Raw genomic sequence first — 24,719 nt, forward strand, 5'->3', positions numbered from 1 at the left:
GTGTAAATGTAATTGATAGGCATTGATATGGTGTTGACGGTTGGATAAAAGTCCCGAAAAGTATGATACTTTTTCTCATAATGATTAATTCTGTACGTGTCTTAGGCTTAAAAAAAATATCAAGGGACAATCAACCAGTCTGTTTATGATTTGAAAGTGGGCATCTTGTGTGTGTCGACCCGAGTGTTGTAATGTTAACGTTCTAGTCGGATATTGAGTAATTTGTAATCTAAGTTACATCATACTTTGCACAGCGAGTTCTGAACTCCGGCCAAGATTTGCTGACACTATCTCTGCGGGAGCACAACATTGTCGTCATAATCCACTCATGCGGTTTTGAACCGTATCTCCTGATCTTCGCTAATGCTACACGTAACAATGGTTTGAATTATACTATCTACCAGTAGGCTACTATTCACTAATACCACTGTCCCTCCCACCGCCCCACCCCCCTCTTCTCTGTGTAATAGTAATTCTCCGGTCACTTTCACGCATCGTGAGTTGTCAGGAAATTTTGCCGACGGGACTTTCCCTTTTCTTGACGAATTTGATGGATATACGTCATGTTCAATTGACGGTTCCTGTCCTAAATCCACAAGCATATCCGCATGTTAAAGAACGTACTATTTTGTTGTGGTTACAATGTAGTTTGTAAAAATTACTGTACGTTCATAGACCTAGTGAGTGTTGACATGGAAATTACATTCGGTAGTTCTGTAGCAAGATAGAGGTAGGGAAGTAATATTCTATTTTAACTATTACAAAGAAAAAAAAAAGTACATAAACCTATGAGTCTTTATCGATATGAATAGAATGCCAGATCATTACGTAACATGCAAATGTCAGGTTAAGAAAAAGTGTACCAAATGTTCCTCAATACCTTACTTTATGCTTCCTGTAAATCTACTCAAAAGTGAAACTCATATTATGATTAAAACCAAACATTTCGTTCAGTAACCAGTCATATCAGTGAAAGTGGGGCATCTGTATAAACAGTGGCTCAACTGTTGAGCTGCCCATATGGAACGTTTCCAACATTTGGCGGGAAGTCCCACAGACGCCGTGTCACGGGCGCGTACGTCAAACACTGACCTACTGATGTCTTCAGAAGGTTGGGGGTTTACAACCATCAAGTCTGGGGAATGCTTTCCAGAAAAAAGCGGGAAAAAGTACAGGGAAGGTCTTGGAAACGGTGAAACAAAGCTTGGTTTAGAATACCATGAAAATTGTGAATAGAATTGGGGACCGAACGCAATACTTTCCGGTTTACGGCGAAATTCAGGGATTGGTGTTTTTGTTGCCACCCTCCCATATTCTTTGCACACAATCGAGCATCCCTTCTAGGGTTGTTACATTTGTAGATTAACCTTTGGCTTTGGTGATCTGTGGGATTGCGGTTCACACTGTTTCCCCAGGAACACAGCCAAACCCTGGGGGTGACAAAACATTACGGCGCAGAGTCAGGGGTTACTCGGAGGAGAGGATTTCCGTTGTTTGTTCCCAGTACGTGGGACGTCCCGCGCTGTGACGCAATCAGGAGGGGGCGGAACTGCTCTATTCATGGACTAGGATGAACAACTTTATCGGAATGTCGCACTCGAATTTAAGACGATGATGCTCTCTTGGAACGTTTATAAGGGAGGGAAAGTTGACAACAAACAGTACTTTGCCGGAGCAACCCTATAGCAGCCAGGATAGTCAGATATTCCCTGCCCTGCTACTAAATTTACTTGTATCCCTTTCGCCGCCTCTGATAGTAAATCCCAAGCAGGATCATGACGACATCTGTGCTTGCACGACGCCTTCTGCAGTTCTGCTGCCTGGTCTGCCTGTCTGCCATTCCGGTGTTCTCACAAGGTAGGTTCACATGCAAATGTTCATTTCATTCTTAGTGTCTTTATGGTGTAATAGATATCAAAATTCAAAGGAGCATTTTGTATTTGGCATTTTGTAAACCCTGTGTGTTGTATTTTTCTCGTAATTTCGGTTTTATTTATGGAGATAGTTCCTCTAATTTTTACTTTTCTCTCCTAGAAGAACCTTTACAACTAGAGCTGACGTCCCAGGGCGTGCTGTGCGGTCCAGAGTACGACGGGTTCTGTTTGAATGGCGGAGAGTGTGAGATAATCCCGGACTTCGCCAGGCCCAGATGCAGGTAAGGAAGTTATGCTATTTGCTTCCCTTGGTAATAGATCTATTGATCTTTAAATTCTTGCAACGATTTGGACAATTATCTGCAAAATGCTAGTTAACATAAAACAACTTTTTTTTTGTGATTGCGTAGACAATGCATTCAAAACGTTAAATTAATCAACTGCTTACAGTTAAGAAGAAAAACGTACGGGTAGTCTAGGTCTTAAATTCGACAACTCAGTACTATTGAAGGTCAAGATGGCGCCCGTAGCCCAAGTGCGTGCCATGTTCCAATGAAAGATGAAAGCATGTATGTTCAGAACCATGAATTAATGATGATGTCATTGCGTTATGTAGTGAATTATCAATGAACTTCTTGTCTCGTATTCTCCTACGTATGCTATATAGTCATATAGAGGCCGGGAGAGGTATCTAAAGTTAGTGAGACCGACGAGGTCTCTATTGTGATTTACCCTATTTTCGCCAGCTTTGTAAGACGTTCTTTTAGATTAACGTGAGAACTTTAAGACAGAACACTTCAAAACTGAAACCACCATGTACTGCAAAACTCATGTTGAGGAGAAAATATGTATTTCTACTGTAGCATTTCGACGACATTTGTTACATCAACTCATGTCATTGCTTGTTCAGTGTTAAGAGTAAGCCAATAGCCTGTCCAGTTCGTTAAGTTTTAACTTTAAACGTTGGATCCACAGTTGCACATGGGAGTACATGGGAGAGCGTTGCCAGAGAGGGAACATCCTGGCCATACAAGCCATGCAGGAGGAGCTGCGGGACTATTACATCATCATGTCGGCTATGGGCGGGGTCCTGGTGGCACTGATGGCTCTGGGAGTAGGCTACATCATTTACAGGTAGGACAAACGCACATTCTATTATCAGTCTAAATGTAAAGTACACGCGCCTTTGTCGACGTTTTAGACGATCTACTTTTGTGTTGTATAGCCTGATTCAACGCAGAGGTTAAATTGCAGCCGGTTGAGCTGTTTTGAAGTAGAGAAAAGGGAAATATATCACATTACTATGGTCACAGGAGGAAAGAGTAGGCGCCGGTATGTCCGTCGTCTTTAGCTTTGCAAGGAATTCACCCTTGTCTAACTTAGTTTCCTTGTACTGATGGCTAAGTTAGTCTCCTTGAGCTGTGACCAGAGTACTTTTGGCAGCAAGTCAGTTGGTGTGGTTTAGTGTTTTTTTAAACCATTTTATTGTCGAAAAGTAGGGCTATAAATGCATTTAAGTTCGCGGGGATTTACTTTCGCGGTAGCGGGAAAATTGAGTTTTCGCGGTGGTTTTAACTTCACGGTAGCACCATCGATTGCAGTCTCATACTATGTACAAGTATAATTGAAAAAAATTCGCGAAAGCCGCGAACATAAAACCACCGCGAACATTTCTCCATTTACAGTATGTCTGTGTTAAATGTTGCGCTTTTCTGGAGTTTTACTAGATGGCGCTTTATGAATGCCTCTTACCGAACCGTACCATTGTTGGAGTGTTTGTATTTATTTGTCGTTACTGTGTAACTCGTGTAACATATGTTATATCTTTTACGTTTTGTTCTCCACAGGAAATGTGGAAAGCCAGATCCAAGACCAGAGTCGGTGTAGCATCTGAATCTACGAGTACAATAGTCACCACGTATTCATTACTTTTGTCAATGAAAAAAGACTCCGACAAGCGAGCAGCGTTTGCGCTCACTAGTAACGCTACTACTGCAGTATTCACAATGTGTACAATACCTTTGTATGGTGTTTCTACTTTTAATGGTGTGTTAAATTGGTTTTGTACCAAATCGGTTATGTTTAGAAATAATATAATATTCGAATTCGTATTTATTCTTCAATTGTGACTTCAGTTGCAATACTCTTTGCTTACGTATTGACGGTAGACCATTCGTTCTACGAGAATACCTGGATTTGTTACATGTATTCACATCCAACAATTCATATACATTCATGCATGGTAACAATGATTTTTAGTTTAAGAGGTTGATAGTTTTATGAGTGAAAGAATGTAAATATTTGAGTTTATTTATTCATTTTATTTATCTGAATGTACATATTACCAACGGTTATGAAACAAAAGATGTGAAATAAAGGTAATCAAGGATCTTTATCAAAGTCCATGCTTGCGGTACGTTATTGATACCATAGACCTAGGACTAAGGCGGCAAGAATGTGCAGCTTACAACATTTCTTTGATTTCTACCTCAAAGTGTATACTTAAGATACATTGGATTTTAATCAAGCAGATTATGCATGGAAACATTCATTTTTTGTCTCAAGACAAATGAACAGTTTTAGATCCATGGGTCAACATACTAAATATTTGATCTCTTACCGTTTATACTTACTCTACTCATAACTCATTTACATCTTAGTTGTTAAAAATGTTTCCATTGACTTTGGTTTGGGCAACATTTCTTCTCAAGGAAGTTGGAGCAGGGGGCTGTTTGTTCACATAATCAAAACTCCATTTTGAATCCATGCCCATCGATCCACATACAACCCGTAGAAATCCAGTCATAACATCTTTCTGTTCACAACGGAGCCAACAGAAACTAAGAAACGTTGCTGAGAAAGCAAACGTCTTACCAACTCCCAGTTATCCTCTGCGAGAATGTAGAGAAGCACATAGCATAAAGAACTTAAAGATGCGCACCGTCACTGATAGACCAAGACTGTTGTACAGTGGGGTTAGGTGGAAAGGTTAATTGACACTGTCAGACAGGCTGTGGACAATTCTGTAATACACAGGTCAAATGTGCTCGCAGAGACGGATGAACTACAAGGGGGGTCTAAAATGGGATAAGGTTGAGAGGTTAACAGCATTATATGCCGGGATCAATGATGTAAAAAAAACACAGTATCACATCAAGCACCGGGGACATGGACCATTAACGATACATGTAACACGGGAATTAGAGGAACATAAGATCTTTACACAAGGGTAATAGAAAATCCAAATTGAAAACGCCGGCGATGCCGGGAGTGCGGAGGGCATGTACTGCATGTCATTTATCGATTTACCCACCCAACAACACAGTGAGAATTTCACACGACCAATCAATACTTAAAGTCTTAAAGGAAATAGCCGCAAAACAGCCTCACATGTAATCATAAACCTCTGTAATTTATCACAAAGCGTGATGAATTTCCACGTCCTTACATTACGTGCTATTTTCCCTTGTTCTTTATATAAAAGCTTTATCTAGAAGCCAGGGTGTATAAATGTCACTGATTGCTTAAAGAGAACTGGGTAGGCTGGGTGCTCTGTTTGAATGGCATCGGCTATTATGCAATTAACGGATTGCCGCATTCTATAATTGCAGGTACATCATTATAGCCTGAGTATTATCCTTCATATTGACCGCTGACTCACTACTTTCGCTTGCTATCCACGGAGCGAAAGTATTGAGCCAGTGGTCACTACGGAGGATGGTAGCCAGGCTAACATCGTTAGCTAACGCATACTACTTGCGACTGGATTAGAAATTGTTCAATTGGTCAAATAGCCGCACTGGTGTCGTTGAAACACGTACACACATCATGCCATCATAGTATTGGAACGAACTCACGCCTGCAATCTGGCACGAAATGGACTAGTCAATTTCCAATATCATTCCAATTGATTTTTTTCGCCAATTCTACCGCGGGTCGTGAATGTAAATTTGAGAAACAAGTTTGAATTTCTCTTGGTCTATTTTATCCACGGGTCGATTACTGCACAGATCTTCGAAAGTACCAAGTACTGAAAAATCTTACTTTTCAAACGTTTTCACAAGAACACGTATATATCAGGCTACCTATATAATGTGCCTTGGAGGAATTTTATATGGTTTGGGTAGGGGCAGCAGAATCCATCTAATATATAGATGCAATACAACAGGATGTACATCTTCTCTATTTCGCTAGATGTCGCATTGACTCCTGTAATCTGCGCTAAGAAGACAATGATTAACCTTTATGTTATCTGGGAGATGCAAAAGGCCGAGTTGAAATAAAACACCGAAAGGCTTCATTGAGTGGTCTGTTAAATTTATAGTATATTCATGTGGCTTGATGCACCCATATATGCAAATTGTATCGCAAATTCTTGCCCGAGGTCTAATTGCAAGTGACAAAAAAATGACAAACAATGGTAAACAGTATAGCAGCTACTCTAATCTAAAGTCTAATGCTAAAATGTAACTTATTGGGTTTGACTTTTTTGAGACAGTGGAAGACGAAGGATTCGACCTTTTCTATAACGTGTGGGTTCAACCCACATATCACAGTGCTTCGAGATCAATGAATACATAATTCCGGTAACCCCATTAGTCTAATTGGGTCTACATAAATGATACACGATATGAACATGTCTGGTACTCTAACTAGCTGGTCGTCACTACTGACCCAGAACTGTCCCGTCCAGGAAAGGGTAACTCAAGAAAGGAGAGCCCCCCCCCCCGCCCCAATCAGGATGAAAAATTGCAATTGACACATTTGTACACGTTCTAAAAGTCTTTAAGGTTTTCGCATTTTTCTCCAATTTTTGCATCCATACATTCATCTCAAGTAAGCTACTACTGGCACATGTGCCCTGAAGTGTGTTCACTACCAATGGACCTCCCCCTTACCTGCGCCACGTGACCTAGCGGCTGACAAAACAGGTTGCCCACTACACGGCGAGGCTGGGCGCGCACTCATGTTCATGTCGCCGCATGGCGGGCACAGGAGTCTGGTAGCACGGCAGCGATGTCCTCCCGGCTGGCTAACTAACAGCTTCACCGGTGGACGATGGAGGCAAGGCTTCTCGTGACGGCCATCGCGGTCTCTGTCCTTTTGGAAGGTGAGTTATTCCCTGTGTTCCGGGTGAACTATACTGAAACTCCCTGACCTGGTATCCGGTAACGCACACACACACACACCTGTTACAGGGTATTGCTGATCCCTGCAGTCAAAAGTAGACAAAACACGCTGATAACGTAACCGCTAAATGACCAAGTTCTTAATTGAGTACCACAAAATTAGATATTTAACTTTCAGGATCGACGCACTTTAAACATTGATACGTCGGTAGTTAAATATTACCATGGTTTTTCATATGTCTGAAATCTGGCCACTTAACATGATAACATTCCGTGAATCGCAGACGTACCGGGGTATAGGACATCATAACGACTACTAAATCACAACTGTGATTTGTATTCTAACACCATCTGAACTTGTTTGCATGCGCAGGACACCTTCTTAACTTGTTTGTAGGACGAACATCATCGTAACCATTGATTTTGTGCTAAAATGTATCATTCGCCCCGGCACATGGTCCAGATCCAGACTCACGGGGTCTATGATCAGAAACGTACATGGGCATTTGGGTGCTCCGTAACATCCCGATATCAAATTAAGGTGTAATGTCTTGCACGTAATTACGAATATCGTTATTTCGACTGAAATGAGCCTTAAGATGTGCAACACGGACGCAATCACGTACAGATCAGAATGGCAATAATGTATAATGTAACGATGGTAAAACAGGCTGTGCTCTCACGTGAAAAGTGGGACTGTGCTTGTGACTTTGCATTTAGTCCGTCTATCAAGCACAGCGGTCGATACTTGCGTGGACAATTTCAGAAGATAACCTTACATAACTTGATCTAATTGCATTATCTCTATCTTGCGCAGGTTGTCTTAATGTTGTAGTGTACGATTTCCTTTTGTCTAGCTACTGGAAATACCGAAGGTAAAGCCTCTTGACACCTAACTAGAACATACAGACGGAACAACGTTTGTTGTTTTCTTTACAAATCCACTGTTTTTACAAATACATTGTTTGGTTTGGGGCTGTGCACATCAATTTGTGTAGGGCACTGTTTAACTTCTGTGGTGAAGAGAGGAGCAAATATCCATGACATCGGAAACCTGGCACGGTTACACGAAGTTTTTAACTACCCAAGGAAATACGCCATTAACAGTTGTGATCAAATATGCTTTAAGAAATCTAATACAAGATTATGCGGTCTTTTGCGACCATATGATGGCATATCGCGTTTATAATATTGTCCCCGTTTTGTGATATATGCATCCGATGCTAATGCACACTGCTATGTTTCAAAACCGTTTACGTGACCAATTCACTATGATAGAATGTCAGGGTACGTTTCTTCAGTCACTCTGCTGGCGGTGTGCAAAGTACAGATGTACGTACTACATCGAGACGGGATATCGATTTACCTTCTGTCGCCGCGGATAGACGGCAGGAGTCTCTACATAGCACAGTTTACATTGTCGTAATACAACACTATCTAAACCTATCTACTTTTTTACTGTGATTGTTGAACAAATGGTGAATGTTTTACACAACCACGATTCAAGTATCAAACGATTTGGCATCTATTCATTGTAGTTAATGTTTAAAAAAGCAGGGTCCATAAACAAATGTAGTACAAGGGCGCTACCAGAGACTGGCACAGATTTGTGCCCACCCTGTTTTTATCCACGTACCCATATATGCACCTGCTTGCTTATTTTTAGAAGGGAAAACAATTTAGGTTGCATAGTCCATGACCTCATTTGCTCCAATTTTGTAGGATAAATTGAAGCCGAAGTATGTCCCCAAATTCAATTTCCTATCTAAATTGTATCAGCTGTGTCAGCTTTTGAGCAGCAAAGATCAGGTTATTTATTAGTTTAACAGCAGAGTATTATGTACATCAGGACAATCATTTTGTCTTTGGTACAGGACAAGGGGCCTCTTGAAATACGAAATATGCTACTTGTACCATAATGGTGCTTGAAGTTTCAAACATTTCTTAAGTAGCAACCTAGAGTCAGTATCTGACAACTTTTAGCGTGTAGGACGTCCAGTAAGACAACAATGAAATGAAAATGTAAAGCACATCACCAGCTTGTATCGAGGACTTTGTATGCATCTCCCTCTGCAAAACAATGTGACTTTGTTCTCTTCGCTATCGTTTCACAGGCCTTTTGGCTTGGTCATATTTCTAACTAAACACCTCAGCAACACTGAAAAATAGACACCTAGAGACACAACAGATTTCTTTTCTGTGACTAGTTGAATTAAGGACATTCGTCAAAAGACAATAAGGTAATGTAGGTCAACTTCTGGCACCCTGTGTTGGTCCTAGATCCACAACCGCGAAGCTAGCCCTGGAAAGAGATAAGTGTGTTTTGGCAACCGGGCAGATAACGTTAGATACATTGCTTTTACGCAATGTGTACCTGCTATTTCTTCATAGTTAGTGTAGCTGATAGTATCTGATATAACTTCACTGCCTAATATTGTACTTATCATATTCTCTTCCGTAGTTTGTGGTTCTGAGATTATTCATCTTTAGACAGTGGAAAGCATTTTCATAAACTTGGATGTGAAGATATCATCATCATCAAGCTTGTTGTACTTTGTGGTTTACGCCACGCTGTTTGTATTAGAGGGTAAACCATTGATATACCAACAAGACTATTGTAATCAGAATGATTCTGGGAATAGCAAGTCTCTAGAGTCACCTTTGACCAATTCTAGAAGCTAGGAAACCATCGTGACATGGGAGCAAACAGTAGGCATATTGCACAGCGCAGCACATGTCTCAGTCCGACTAGCATTCTTTCCGACATGTACGTGGAATTCATCAGATGCCTTCGGTGTTGAATGAAACAATAAGAAGAACTGACATTTCTGAACAGGTGTTCTCTTCTTGGCTGCGCTACCTCAGCAGATCTTGCGACAAGATTATTTGTGGGGAAGAGGGTGCGTGTGGAGTGTATGTACAAAACAGAACACCGTGTTGAGTTCGTCGGCTGCCGGAGGCAGTTTTGGGCAGAAGCTACAAACGCTTCAGTGTAAGGCTGTATGCTGTATCGAATTTCAGTTTATTTTCATGTCGTTCTTCGTTAAGGAACAACGCGTGTCAAAAATCACTTTTCACTTCGAAATCTGAGACAGGGGATGACTGCGACATTTACTAAAACAGCTACGATGAATATACCGTGTTAAAGAAGTGGAATACAAACATGTGATGCTCTGTGTCTTTGACATAAGATCACAATTCAAGTCAAGCGTTGAACGTGTTGAATTACGTAATACGTGACTCTAAGAAAACGTATGGAACCCAAGACACTGAAATTGCATGACCTAATTCTTATAGCTAGTAGACATATATACGCCCTGCACACTCACGGTGACTGATAGCTTTCTGAAATACCATGCAGAATACACTTCACCAATGTCCTATTCGGATTTTTGCTGTGACACTATCTACATTACCAGCGATACTGTATCTATTTTTGTGTAATTGTTGAACATTTTAAAGCTATAGAGGTGAGTTTTTCATTCAAAACCAGTGTAGAATTAGATAATAGTGATGACACAGGTGTTGAGAGTCCCTACACACACAGGTAAAATTCTATCAGTGTTAAGCCATGTGGATCAGGTCTTTCTAAATATAGACGTCTCCTTTGTGGCTAATGCTCCGTGGAGAGTGTGCGGTTAGTTGTTTGGGTGTCAACGGAGTAGAATGGCCTGGCGTGAGAAGCTGCTAATGTCACGGGAAATGGAGACTTACACAGGCAAAGATAATTGTTATGCACTCCAGGAAAAACTTCTGAAAAGTACTTTTTTTATGAACTATAAACTTAAATTTACGAAAGGGCGACTCCACAACTTTCCAGAAAATTTCTTACATGTCCCGTCTTTATTGATAATACATGTACGAGTACTCATAGCGTGAAGTTTCCTTTTTTTAAGTTGGCAGACAGAACATATACGTTTGCAGCTATATATAGTTCCCCGAATCCTGAGGCTATGAATGAACTTAACAGCTGTACCAAAATTCTTTCAATCTTGCTAAAACCTCATTGACAGTTTGTTACGCCTATGGCCATAGTCGTGTCCAAAGGTCATACAGAGGTCGCATAACTAATGAACACTCTTATCAGGTATCCTTATCTGTAGGGAGGGGAAGAGCCGTAGATAATTGAGGTGGAGAGGATCATCAATGAAATTGATTCCGCTATTTCCAAACACTCATAAATGATTTAACTGCACGGTGACTAGGTCGAGAAAATAATTCACTTCTTCAGTTTTTACCCAATCTTCTCTTGAGTATGGAGATTTGACTGCAGCATCCTTGACATCCTTGTCAAGTTGTCATTAGGCGAGATTTACACACTGTTTGTCCACTGGAAACACCAACAATGTCATAAAAATCAAATCCGGCCATTACAGCCAGCAGTGTTGACCACAAAGCTGATGTTTTACAAGCACACAAACGTGTTAATCATTAATGCGGACATTCTGGCACGCCATACCTATCACCACAGGAACATTTAATGCGGCGGGAGAGGTGTTCATACTTTATCAACTTCATTCTCTCTGTCCCCCTTTTGATAATCAGTGACCTTGGAAAAGAAGACCATTTCAACATACATATACTATCTACTAATAACAGGGTACCTAAGCATTTGCATGAGCCTTGTGAAATTCGTATGAATCTTATGTGATACATACGAATCATTATGTGAAAACGTACGAAGCTTATGTGATACGCACGAATCATTATGTGACACACACGAATCTTATGTTATACGAACCTTATGCAAACTGGCCGACCGCTACGTTGGGAGAAGGTATATTTCTGAGTGTTTCTACCCGTGATATCACGTGTCACACAGTATTTAGTGTGTATTATATAATGTTCGTGCGTTTTCGCTTTGTGATTCTGCGGTTTTCATAAGATTCGTACGTTTTCGCATAGTGATTCGTGCGCATCACATAGGATTCGTACGAAATTCATAAGGTTCGTGCAGATGTTGAGACTGAATAAGACTAGACCATGACTAGTGAAAACCATTTGGTGTTTCAGGTGGTTCGGTAAAGCACCAAAAGCAGTTACTGACAAGCCCGCCGGTGTTCAGAAGTAAACATTTTGACTTCTTCCCTGTGGCCTGTTTATCGTCTGAAACACATCGTGGTGGCTAAAGAGACTCCACTGTACACAGGAGGAAGAATTCGTTTCACCAGTTTAAACTGTTTGCCTTTCTAAAACACTCTCCTATCAGGGCGTGTAAACAGAGTGCTACCCGTTTTTCTCGGCTCTGTAAGTGTTCTTTGTGCAAAGAACAACCTCAGTGGCCACTCCTGCCACAGATGTTTGCAGTAGCACAATGACGATGTCCTTTTGCTTGTAGTTGCTGATCTCCATATTGTTTGACATTGAATAGATGGTACAAAAATGTATTTTTGACCCTTGCTAATCAGTTGGTAAAGCCCTTCCATCAATTGTACCACCCTGATATTGATCGTCCTTGGAAAAAGTATCCGAAAGTCGTAATCAGTCGCAACGTTGTCGCCATCAGTGCCAACATTAGGTTTGGGAAGGGCGTCGGCAAGACGGCCATGTCTTGTCACGGGGTGGTACCGTGATTGCCTGGACCAGAGTACAAAGTCTTTGACCAAAACGTGTTTTCCTTCCATCTCGACGATGATAGCCCCTAACGGTCAATTTCTAAACACCACAGTGGTGAACATAGACGAACGACCAACTGACTATACAATACATAACGTATTTGGGAAAATGTTTTGCCACCCGATGATGACCGATACGCAATAATATTTCACCACAGCGACTAACAAGTATTGGTACCGGAAATAACTTCTGTGATACAAGCACTATCAGCGTGTTTGGCCTATTTCTAAAGCTATCAGTACCTAAGCAGTAAAAATAGCACCGTATCATAATGTTCCAGCGACCTGCTTCCCTGCTAAGTGCGTGTCTGTTAGGAGCCTGCAAGTCACTGATAGTCTATGCATTTAGATAACATTTGCGTCAAGGACACTTCAATGCCAGGCAAATGACAAGAGCACTGTTGGGAGGTGGGTAATGAAGTGTCCAGTGATTAGAGACGAGGGGACTTGGCTAGCCTGTTTCTGATTCAATTAGGATCCTCAGTAGCTATCTGTACATGTTGCTAAACTCATGATCAAGGTTCCCTGATGACTGACCTAAATTCATTACCCTCAGACGGACTGGAGTAATGCAGAATTGGACGAAGGTCTGGTGCATTAGATCTTGGATGAATGCGGATGTTCTATATTCATAGCACATAAATAGTGGTGACATCTTACAAGGTATTCTATCCACAGTGCCCTTCTATCGTCGTCCTCGGCTCACCGTTACGAAATGAATGGTTGCAGAGAGAACCTCTAAACGGTAAAAGTAATTTGTATCAGGATTTCGATGACAAGGCAATTTCACGAAATTTAGGTCAGGGTTGTTGGCGTATCGAATCTTATTGGAGTGTTTTACACTAGTAACTGCATACCTTCTGGTGTTATCATATAGGGTATGACAGATATGACTGGGGCACTGTTGGCGATGAGAAGAGGAATTTAAAATAGAATCAATCTTGTCTCTTTGAAACATCTGCCTCCGGAAATGTGATAGGTTTAAAAATGAACGAGGAAAAGCATCCACGTCAGCTTTCCTGTATGATTTACTTTGGCTATAACCACGTCATGTATAGTGGCATTGATGTACCACACATGCATACACCACATATGTTTAGGGGAGCAATTTTTACATTATTTTCATCAATTTATCTGAAATGGCCACAGTTCACAGGAAAAAAAACAAAATAGTGTATTTTACTTGTCACAGTAACTCTGTAAACTAGAAGGCTGGTTGAAGCCTTGGAAAAATTCATATCACATGTGTGTCTCATCTTTTATCTGTAATTCTAATTTGCCATACGTTGAAGTAGATCTTATTGCAAATTGTGGTTCCCCTACCATTGACGCATTAATGATATGACACAGAAACACGTGTCTCACTTCCAATTTCTGACTACTGCTTCCTACCATCTGGCAGGACTCCACGGTTCCCCCACTGCTGACGTACAGCACGTGCCGCGGACAGCATTTCTGGTAAAGTTAAACATCTCACGGAACGCAAACACATTAACCAAGCAAACTTTATGAATAACGGAAGGAACTATTTTCATATAAATTGACTCACAGGACAAAGATATTATTAGTACAAGCTTAATGACAGGGTTCCTTGGAAATATTAAATTGCAAAAGAAATGTTTGTCCTAGGAACCACTTAAGCTGGTCGGTAACAGAGTGGCTTTTTGTATCAATGTAGACAGGGTGGAGTGTATCATATCGCACGTGTCGCCGGATAGCAGCAACGATGATTTCCAGGCGAAATGTTGAAGGAAACGACTCCATACGGAGCGGATCTTTACAAAAAGCAGGAAATTGGAAGTGTACATAATATGTAGAAAAGAAGAACCAAACAGGTTCAGTGTTGGCAGTAAGGAAACATTATGCCCTCAACCCCCGCACGTTCAGCACCCTTTTGAAATACTTTGTACAGTAATTCTCTGCACTTCTCTCTCCGGTCGATTCAAGATATACCGATTGAGGTGAATGTCATCAGAATCAGTACAAAAAGACTTTATCGTCTAAGATAGGAACACCGTGTGCGTCACCTTGTTGCCCATGGACAGAAGTCAGGAAGTATTTTCTGCTTTCTCACAGACGTTTTCTGCTCTGATTACTCCAGACAATGCCGGGATAATCTAATAATCCATTTATGTCAGGAGTCTTATGTCTTCCCTCTGGACCAGATAATCTTGTTTCGGCAAAACAGTTTCAAGACGCTTGTAGAAAACGCACGCCATCCAGGCCGATTGCGTTGTTGCAGAGGGACTGAGGTCGACGACACTATGATAAAGGCCAGTGTGATGTCTTTCCAATTTCACGTGCATTACTGGAAAGTATTTCTGCGCATGCTCAGTATATTATCAAGTAAACGTTCTGTGGAATGGAGGTAACCGGACCAATGCGCGATTGGAAAGTCACAGACACTTGGAAATAGGGAGCTTCCATCAATGCAAGACGTGGCGCGTAATTACGTCAAACCAGAACCTGGAGGCGCCTGCAAACCTTCTGATAACGATGTTATACTGGACCATCTGGACATGGTAGACTGATGACTAGGATGATTCAGGAATGTTAAGTTGCAGCGAAAAGCCAAGTTAATGACAACATTTGTGTCCTGGTCTTGCGTGATGTATCACAAAGTCACACAAGAGAAATCAGACAATTTTCTTGTATATGAATACAAAATGAAACAGAGAACACCCTTGTCATAGTCAACTACCCAGAACATTACATGCTGTTACAAACAGATGATGTATCAGATTTGTTATTTGAGATGACTGCGATAAATCATTGAGACATTTGTTAGTAAGCAATTCATCAGTGGAGTACTAAGGGACCTATGATAAACTGATTAAGGAAACTGGACTGGTCCAATCTAATTTTAGCCTAATAATAGATTCTAAAAAATGATACATTGACGTTCGACTCTAAATATCTATGCCAAACCTGTTTCTTATCATAAAAGGTTCAATTTTGAATTTCTTTTCTTTCAGTGTGCAGAGCGGAGTTCTGTTATAGTTATACCCGAGTAGTGGATGGAAGCAGAGTCCGAGTTCCTGGGTTTTCCTGTCCACAGACCATAGAACGGCCAGAGGATAACCAGGACGTGTACTGCTGTGGCTCGTCCTCCAACAAGTACTGTTGCAACGACTGTAGAAAATCGCAGAACGGACAGGCATGTCTGGGGAGCGTTCTATACTCCAGTACTGTAAGGTACGGGCTAGTCCTGTTTTTACCTCCATGAAAAATGGAGGTATAGTTTTTGGTGTGTGTGTGTATCTGTGTGTGTGTGTGTGTGTGTGTGTGTCTGTGTCTGTGTCTGTGTCTGTGTGTTTGTGCTTCCGGATATTTGTGGTAAACATAACTTTAGAACCTCTTGATGGACTATGATGATATTTGGTATGTGGGTAGGGGTTGGGAAGACGAAGGTCAAGGTCAATTATGGGCCCCCGGTGTGTGACCTTGGTACTGCAGCAGAACTTCAATTTGTTGTATCTCTTTACCTGGACATGCTGTGGTCTTGATTTTTTGGTGGCAGACAACTTGTGATGTAAAGGTGGGCTCCCACTGCACTCGCGTCACGCTTGCGTCGCTTCGGGGTTCGACAACGCAGACGTAACCCCGCGGCACCTAGAGGTGACGCGAGCGAACCTAGAGGTGACACAAGCAAACCTAGAGGTGACACAAGTAAGCGCGACGTTTTTTTGGAAGTTAAAAAATAACGCAAGTGGCAAGATGCCCCAACAGTGACCCAAGAGTGACACAACAGTGACCCAAGAGTAACACAACAGTGAAACAACAGTGACGCCAACATGCCTTCAACAGTATCAAGGTTATATTTTGTCTATTTTGCACCAAGTATCAAAAGTAAACATCATTTTATTATTGAAAATCTATTTTGGATACATTTTGGATATCATTTTACAACAGTTTTTCAGTTACAACAGTGACCCAAGAGTAACACAACAGTGACACAGTGACGCCAACATGCCTTCAACAGTATCACGATTATATTTTGTCTATTTCCTATTAAAACGTAGGAAATATCAAGATTTTTCATTTGTGAAATATGCAAATTAACACACACCATTGCACATACTTGTTGCAAAACACATAAGCGATGGAGTCAAATATGGTATATGATTCGTGTCCATTCATTTGGGTTACTTCTTTTACTGTAAAAGTCTTTCAAGGTTATCATATAACATATAAGTAACATTCATAAGGATAAGCATCATCACAAGGGAAATTATTTCATTATAAATCTCATTTTTAGGCATTTTCATCATTTTACAGTGATTTTTCATACATTGACAACGCTGCGACAACCTGTCAATTTAGTCTAGAAACGCAACAGTGACGCATGTCAGTGGGAGCGCAACAGAAAATCGGCGAAAATAACACAACAGTGACACAATGAACGAACCCCGAAGCGACGCAAGCGTGACGCGAGTGCAGTGGGAACCCACCTTAAGGAAGAAGTGATTATTTGGGCCTCTAGCAGCTTGCAGGCGAGTTTTTGTCAAAATCTTCCAAAGAAAAAGAGCATAACAGAACATAGGAATGATGGATTTCCATGATATGTGGTGTGCAGGTACAAGTGACAGAGATGTACATGGTGAAGTGTAAATCATGCAAATTTCGACTTAATTTGCATACTTAAAGAGGAAAATCTATATTTGAAGTGTTTTCTAATATAGGACTCAAATGCATGTAACATGTAGATTGTGGCAGGTGAAAGATAATCAGATTCTAATTATGCAAATAAGTACCTAATTTGAATAATTAATGTGAAAGTGTCATAATTCTTCTTAGTGTATGTAGTAACTGACTGGGCTGTCAACATTGTGACATGTCTAAGTTAGTGAAAAGTGAACATAAGCAAGCAGACATTATACAGATGTGAAAGTCATTTGCATAATCAGAATATTTCATGAATGTATGAGGTCTCCGAGCTCTTCTTATATATGAAGGGAGGGGAAGACAGAACATTTTCACCTTTTATTCTATTGTTGACGTTTTTTTCAATTCAATTCTTAAATTTGGGGTACTCTTGAATATTTTCAGCATTGTAGGCTTTAAGAAATAATTCCGCCAATATCTGGTAAAAAAACATCTTTTCAAACCACTTCTGCAAAAAAGACGCATGGAAACGGCTGCCATTCGTGTTTCAATACTCCATTCCGTGTACCCATATAAACACAAAGGGTATTTACCCACTAATTGGTACTTAAGCCCGTGTATGATACAGCCTTTCCGATGTCCTTGATCACAGATTGGTACCACTCTTCGGGAATGACGTCATTGTCGCCAATCAGTTGTGTCCTTCAACGGTGACTGCTGATTGGCTGAAAATTTCTGTGATAAAATGTCGCCTTTGATTGTACCGAGGCTTTAACAAATCAAATAAGCTTAACAAATCAAATAAGCTGACTTCCCTCTCAACCCCTTCAATGTTACAACTTACAAGGTTGAATTTTGCCATTCACGTTCAAAGTTCTGAAAGCCCAGACCTTTTGCCCATTTGCAATCCGCAATGCATCCATCCTCGTATACCGTGTTGGGAAAAGACTAGCAAATGGATTTTCCTATGCAATACATGATTAAAGCATGCAAAACAATCACTTAAAAACATGCTAAAAAGCGACAAGCTACTTTTCAATCGAATTTCCCACACAATATGAATCATGAAACTGCGGGATAGTTGAGACAGTATCTGCAGATTTCCATGGGTACGTTGTGATTTTTTTCACTTATGCTTTGGTCACAATTCCAAAACCTGGGCCCGGCCAGGTTGCTTTCAAGAACGAAATATCAAATTATATAAGACCTCAAAACACTTAGAACATGAAAATATCATTCATGAAGATAAACTATTTTTCTTTTCCGTACACATTCCGGCCGGGCCCCGGTTTGGAAATGTACCCGTAGCATAACGGTGACAGTTATGTTATCATCGCCCTTCGCGATCCTGTCCAGAATTTGAATTGTTGTACTGACAAAGCTTTTAGGTCTGAAATATCTCAGAAAGTCTTTATGCGGATGGCACGTACCATAGCTCTCCACCCATTTCTGTCGTGTGGTCTCGCACGTTTATATCCACACAGCCAAAGGTTCAGATCTGGACCCGCCTATGTTGACAATACCTCGCTTCGCCTGGCCCCTTTTAACCACAACAGTAGTTCAAATAGGACACGCTGAGGATTGTGTTACAAGAGGAAGGCAAAAACTTAAGATTCCGTTCTCAAGTAGCTGAAAGAATCTCTAAGAACGCCAAAAGTTTCTTTGTTTTCTGTTTGAAAGATGTTTGCTGCTTGATGACAAATGGATCACTTCTGGTAGTTGATGCTCCTAACTTTGATGCGTCGCCCTTCCCTTCTCCCCTCAAACTTTAGACTTTACCCGTTAATCTTAACCAGACGTAACCTATTGGGTACCGCAAGATAACAGCGATATATGCAACCACAGCATGGGTATTATATTAACATGACTTACATTGTTTTGTAAGAACATCCACCTTAGTGTGTTTTGCAGCCAGGTGCATAATCATGGAACAGACAAGAGGGAGAGGGGAGGGGGGCATTTGTTACCACGGCGTATAGGTACAGTATGATGGTGTATTTTTTCTGTTCAAAACATTGAATCTCATTGTTTTGAGCCATTGCAGAGCGTAACAACTTTAACATGTCTGCGTATATGAGTGTGCAAGGTGTACAAAGATCAGAAAAAACCGGCTACTCTATAGGGCAGAGGTGAACATTACCTGTTGATAGTAAGTGTGATAAAGGATCAAATATTAACATCACTTAGCAGCAATGTGTGATGCAAGATTAAGTCGAGTTTTGGAAACACAGTATTATGGATAAACAATCATACATAGTTATATTGGCTCTTTTACTATTCATAGTCGCAATAAATTTGCCAACAGCCCGTTTTGTGTTAGGCTGAAGCTTATAGAACACTCCGAAAGTTTGAATCCCTTAAGCTCGTGGTCGCATTGTGAAGCCTTATCGCCATGGGATGCATATGATAAATCATTTGGGGTCATCACAGTGCCATTTAAACGGATTAGAACAATCGGACATACAGTAAAAACCAGGTCAAGAGGACTGGCCCCCTTCGGGTGTTAGTACCCCCGAGATTGTATATCTAAGTCCATTGAGGCTTGTTTACTCGTTACATACACGAAACCAAGTCAACATCCCTCCCATCCCTCTCAGCTGAACCCTACAGAAGGGACAGACCGTTTTACACCACGACCAGGGACGTTTTGCCAAAGTCTCAGGTGACAGCTTGACGTTAGCGACAGTAATGAATATGTCAGGGGATGATGTTGATGATGATGATGATGATGAAGACTGGTTTATTCAACAAGTACCTCATGGCAGCCGTATTAATTTTCCTTCTTTTACAATAAGAATATTATGCTATACAAATTAACAAGCTGGTTTGAACTCAAATCTAATATACTATCTAATAATACACATTATTTAACAAGGTCACCATATAGTAAACTGGGCTCAGCTCTGCAATCTTGGAGAATAGGCGATTCTGCCGATTTGAAGTCGCTTCCTTAAAAGACAGTCAAAACTCTTTTGCTTTGATTCCTGAGACTTTATCTATGGATTGACAACAAATTTGGATTGCGAGACCTCCTGAACACTTTCCTACAGTCTCAGTCGATGGAAACTCCGATCGGAATCTCCGCTTCTGCCAGATCGCAATCTCAACACTGAGATATACATCATTTTGTGGTTATCTGCGGGAGAGAAAAGCTTGCATATCGGTGGCGCCAGACTCATCTTTTATAATGGTCCTCGCGCGCTCAGACAGTTACAGATAACTGGGCAGATTCGTGACTTGGATAAAAAAATGTCAGACAATTCATCAAAACCCGAAGCAGCTCACCTTTAACCTCTACGGCGACTTGTCTCCACGGGTTTAGCATCAATGCTCTACGCTCAGATAAACCAGGGGTTCGCGCATTCCGATCGGAACGAAATCGATTCTGTTCACCCTAAGACGGTTTTCTCATACTGAACTCAGGCTCTGCGTCAATCCAATGAATTATTAGATAGGTGTACAGACAGCCAACGCCAAAAGGCTTGCTTGTTAGTGCTGCTTTAAGACACTCAAGGGACCCGCCCAACTCAGGCTTAAGTCTAACGGTGTATAAAAACACCTGTCGCTATTTCATGGACTGTTGTGACTGTGACTTTGATGAGGTTCCCTCTCTTTTTTTTCCAGTGTCGGTGCAATAATAGGCATCACCATGGGCTCCACGTTTATCGGCCTGGGCTGCATATATTTCGGTTGTTGCATGTTCTACACCCTGTTTCCACGTAAAACTGCTGTCGGCAGCAGACTTGGGAGCTTCCAACAAAGTAAGTCTTTTTTTATACATAATGATATTGGCTGGTTTTAACGATAATTTTTTCACATACGTTGGCATGACTTCATCTCCAACGATTCTAGCCGCATTACAACAAAACTGGCACCAATTAGTCCCAGAATTGCCAAACAACCGCTGACCTTCTTAGGACATGCGTCCAGAGCACGCCCCACGCAAGAGGTGATCAAACTGACAACGTCTGATCCTGATCCATCATGGAAGCGCCCTAGAGGCCGTCCAAGAGGGAGATGAGAAGATCAGGTTTTCAACACACTCCAGGAGCTGGGGGTCTCTAGATCCGACTGGACTGTCTACGCCAAGTGCAGAACAACGTGGCGAGAACTATCTGAACTGTCTGTAGCCTACACGCATCAACAAATAATGCACGCGACTGATTGATTGATTGATTGGTTGATTGATTTCTTAACTTGGTACATTACGTCTAATTTTCTTGACACATGGAATGGTACCGTTGTTTCTGGGAAAAATCCACCCGCCACTATTTACCAAAAGATTAACAAGTCTACGTTATGCAGGCAGTAGTCCCTAACTGATGATGCGAATCCGCAATTCCATTCGAGCATTTTAAATCTAACATACAAAATAGGCAAACTTTTTCTAATATCAGTACTTTACAGTAAAGGTACATGTACATGACATCAAAGAAGTCAATGACCTCAACAGTAATTTGATGCTCTTCCTGTAGTTAAAAGCACATTCTATCCAGGTCCAAATAAGCTGAAAGTTGTGGCACTCTGATGCCTACTTTAATACTGTGACATGTGACACCCCACGGATCGCAGTCTGTACTGATGATCCTCGCAATCCGATATTGGAAACGTCTCATCCGGTTCAACGGACAGTAGCCCGGTGGAGGTCAAGGACATAGTACTTGGGCTGGACTATGATATGTTGAGACCGATCCGTTAACAGATAGCACCAAAACTACGAACTGTCTGTTATACAACCCATGGCGATGATACATGGGACACTTTGCCTGCAGTACTCCGTGTTAGATATGTGCTAGCTATTTGGGCCTTCAACCGTTTATGATACGTGCTTTGATCAGTGTGCAAGGAAACTGCAAGGAGTACGTTAGACATTTTAGACGTTCAAATCCCTGCTCGTCACTGACATGACAATGAAAATCATCTTAAAGTTAGTTCTTAGCATGCTTCCTAGATCACAACAAAACAATAGCATCTTTTTATTATTATCTTGTTGTGTTCTCAAGATGGCTTAAGGCAAAGATGTCAGACGATCACGTCAGTTGCGCATCAGTACGCGTAACCTCAACACCTGTAGAGATGCTTCCAAAGTTCAGGGCCACGATATGCATCGCTTGCCAGCTTTGGCTTACAGTCACTTTATCCTGCCTGACGCTACTCGTTATCTCGGAATGTTCACGGATCGTTGCCAACTTCAGTACCCACTGGCACTCTCACTGTTTGGTGGCGAGAAGGAATTTGATTACAGGGTAGACGTGTCTTAAAAGCTGAGCCAGAAGATAACACGAAAAGACACTTAGCCGGAAAACGCTGAAGCGACATAACAGCTTCGGTAATACACACGCAGATGGCTAACAGTTGTAAACTACAGTATTGATCACCGTTCTCAGCATACCAAATACGGTATGAACGATCATGCACATTTTTAATATACCCTTGCCGGGTTGTCCCCATTTACGCAGTTAACAGCACCATGATTATTGTTGGCAATATTGTAAGTTGTATGATATTCAACACTTGTTTTGCTTTGTTTTGCAGACTCGGTGACAAACTCACGGAAACCGTCATGTGAAGACAGGACCAAATTTGAAGCTCCGCAGAGTTGGATAAAACTGTTGACCGTCAACAACGGACATTTATCAAACGGACAACACAACACCAATAAACCTGCCAAGGTCAACGGTTGCCCCGGAAATGAACCACTACTTAGTACTCGAACCGAGGCGGACGAAGGTCCCGGATGTGCGAAGAGCAAAGTGACGATCGTCATAGACAGTCCCTCGCCCACGCCCTCCACTTCGAAGGAAACAGTCATAGACTTTCCCGCGACGAACTCGGTGGGCTCAGAATCAAGAAAGGCCTCCATCGAATCAGCCGTATAGACAGTTAGTACAGACTGAGGCGCTGGTACATGGTGATATTATGATGACCCAAAGAACGTTGGGCTGAGAGAATGGCAGCTTCTGACAGGATTGCGCAGAGTTTCAAAATGCAGAACTTCAAATACAGACCATCACGGCGCATCTCGTACTTCAGAACAAGGAGGTTGAAAGACCTTCCCTTTTTCAACCTTATTGAACAGAACAATCATATCAACGTTATCATGAACACCTTTCGCATCTCACGGTAGTTTCCGGCCGGGCGCATAATGCAATACTCATTTCGGTTCAAACATTGTCGGATCAATTCTATTCGATCAGTTCTTACATTTCCAAAGCGCAGCACAATAATTTATAAGTTGTTGTAACTAGTTTATACCTGATGATGGATGGGATTGTCTCTGACGACACACCGGTTGGTCAATCAAAAGAGCGACATCTATCTGCAATGACAGTAATTACACGCCATGGCCTCTAAATATTGATGCAAATTGACCCATGTGTTCCGATAGCTACTATCTATACAGCCGTACGCTAAAGGAACAGATTGCATATTGTCTGCCATCCCAGAAATTTGCTCACGAAATCAACTTAATAATGCATTTTGGGGCATTACAATGCATAACCGTGTATCAAAGGCCCATGAGCACCACCTGGCGACATCTGTTAACAGTGTATGCCAGAACGACAGAAAGTGATGTGTAGGAATGTCCTCTTTGTGGTTTCAAACCTTAAGAGAGGTTAAACTTTCTGAAATTTATAGAAGACGTGTAACGATCACCTGTCATATCAAATGAAAAGTTGTCTAATCTTTTAAATAATACCATATACATATAGCATATTTAGCGGCAGCGGCATCAGTAACTAATTAATCGGCATTAACGAATGTATGACGTATCCATGTCCCTGTATGAGACCATTTCCTGGGGTCTCTTCACTACGTGCATATCGTTATCACCTTACAACTAACGTTACATCTGTCACTTTTATAAAGGTAAGCTGTAACAGGGAGTATCAGATAAGATTTCGTGTACAAATTTTGTTGCATATCACAGTTGTCATGCAGACGTTTATACCAATGTTGTGACAGTTTATACGGCAATGTTCATCTTTGTAAAAAGACGTGGATCTGTGTAAGTTGATGTATGTTATATAGACGTCGTTTATTTGAACATGACACCGATGGAACTCTATGAGGTACAATTATCATGTCCGTTTGTGATGATGATTATGATGATGATGAGCACAACACAGACTAATAAAAACTGTACAGAAACTTGTCTTCTGAGAGCAGAATTGCCAAACGAGAAAGACAAAAAGAAGCAATATAACACCTGCATCCATCCTTTGTTCGCTATCATGAGCCTAGAATACACAGGGACTCTTTAATACAACATTATCTTTATCGTTCTATCGTTGAGATAAGCGCTATATCATACTGACAGTAAAAACAACACTCAATGTTACTTTTACAAAAAAACTTATTGCTTTTACTTTATCTTTACTGTATCTTAACCTTTTCTTAACCTTTGTTGTTGTTTGCTGTTTTGGCATTTACGCACACCCAAGAAACAGACCGGTAGTGGCCCACAGGTGAAATGAAACGGTCAGTAGTACATG

General features: G+C 41.2%; 2 protein-coding genes across 3 annotated transcripts; both read left to right on the top strand.

Annotated features, from left to right (window-relative positions):
• The first annotated feature begins 1,353 nt into the window (after positions 1 to 1,353).
• LOC118416735 (OMEGA-stichotoxin-Sgt1a-like) lies at positions 1,354 to 4,231 on the top strand. Of its 2 annotated transcripts, none has more exons than XM_035821957.1 (4): positions 1,354 to 1,857; positions 2,038 to 2,155; positions 2,850 to 3,008; positions 3,722 to 4,231. In XM_035821957.1, exons 1-4 carry the CDS (start codon positions 1,776 to 1,778, stop codon positions 3,759 to 3,761), a joined length of 399 nt encoding a protein of 132 aa, XP_035677850.1. In that variant the 5' UTR covers positions 1,354 to 1,775; the 3' UTR covers positions 3,762 to 4,231. The 2 variants fall into 2 exon arrangements, with proteins under 2 accessions (XP_035677850.1, XP_035677849.1); XM_035821956.1 differs by having other exon boundaries at positions 1,367 to 1,857; positions 2,035 to 2,155; positions 3,722 to 4,227.
• Positions 4,232 to 6,796: 2,565 nt separating this feature from the next.
• On the top strand, positions 6,797 to 24,379 carry LOC118416721. Its single transcript, XM_035821934.1, has 4 exons — positions 6,797 to 6,984; positions 15,594 to 15,813; positions 20,848 to 20,984; positions 22,759 to 24,379. Exons 1-4 carry the CDS (start codon positions 6,933 to 6,935, stop codon positions 23,100 to 23,102), a joined length of 753 nt encoding a protein of 250 aa, XP_035677827.1. The 5' UTR covers positions 6,797 to 6,932; the 3' UTR covers positions 23,103 to 24,379.
• Positions 24,380 to 24,719: the final 340 nt, after the last annotated feature.

The sequence above is a fragment of the Branchiostoma floridae genome, chromosome 5, assembly GCF_000003815.2.
Source record: "Branchiostoma floridae strain S238N-H82 chromosome 5, Bfl_VNyyK, whole genome shotgun sequence".
In the NCBI taxonomy this organism is placed as follows: domain Eukaryota; kingdom Metazoa; phylum Chordata; class Leptocardii; order Amphioxiformes; family Branchiostomatidae; genus Branchiostoma; species Branchiostoma floridae.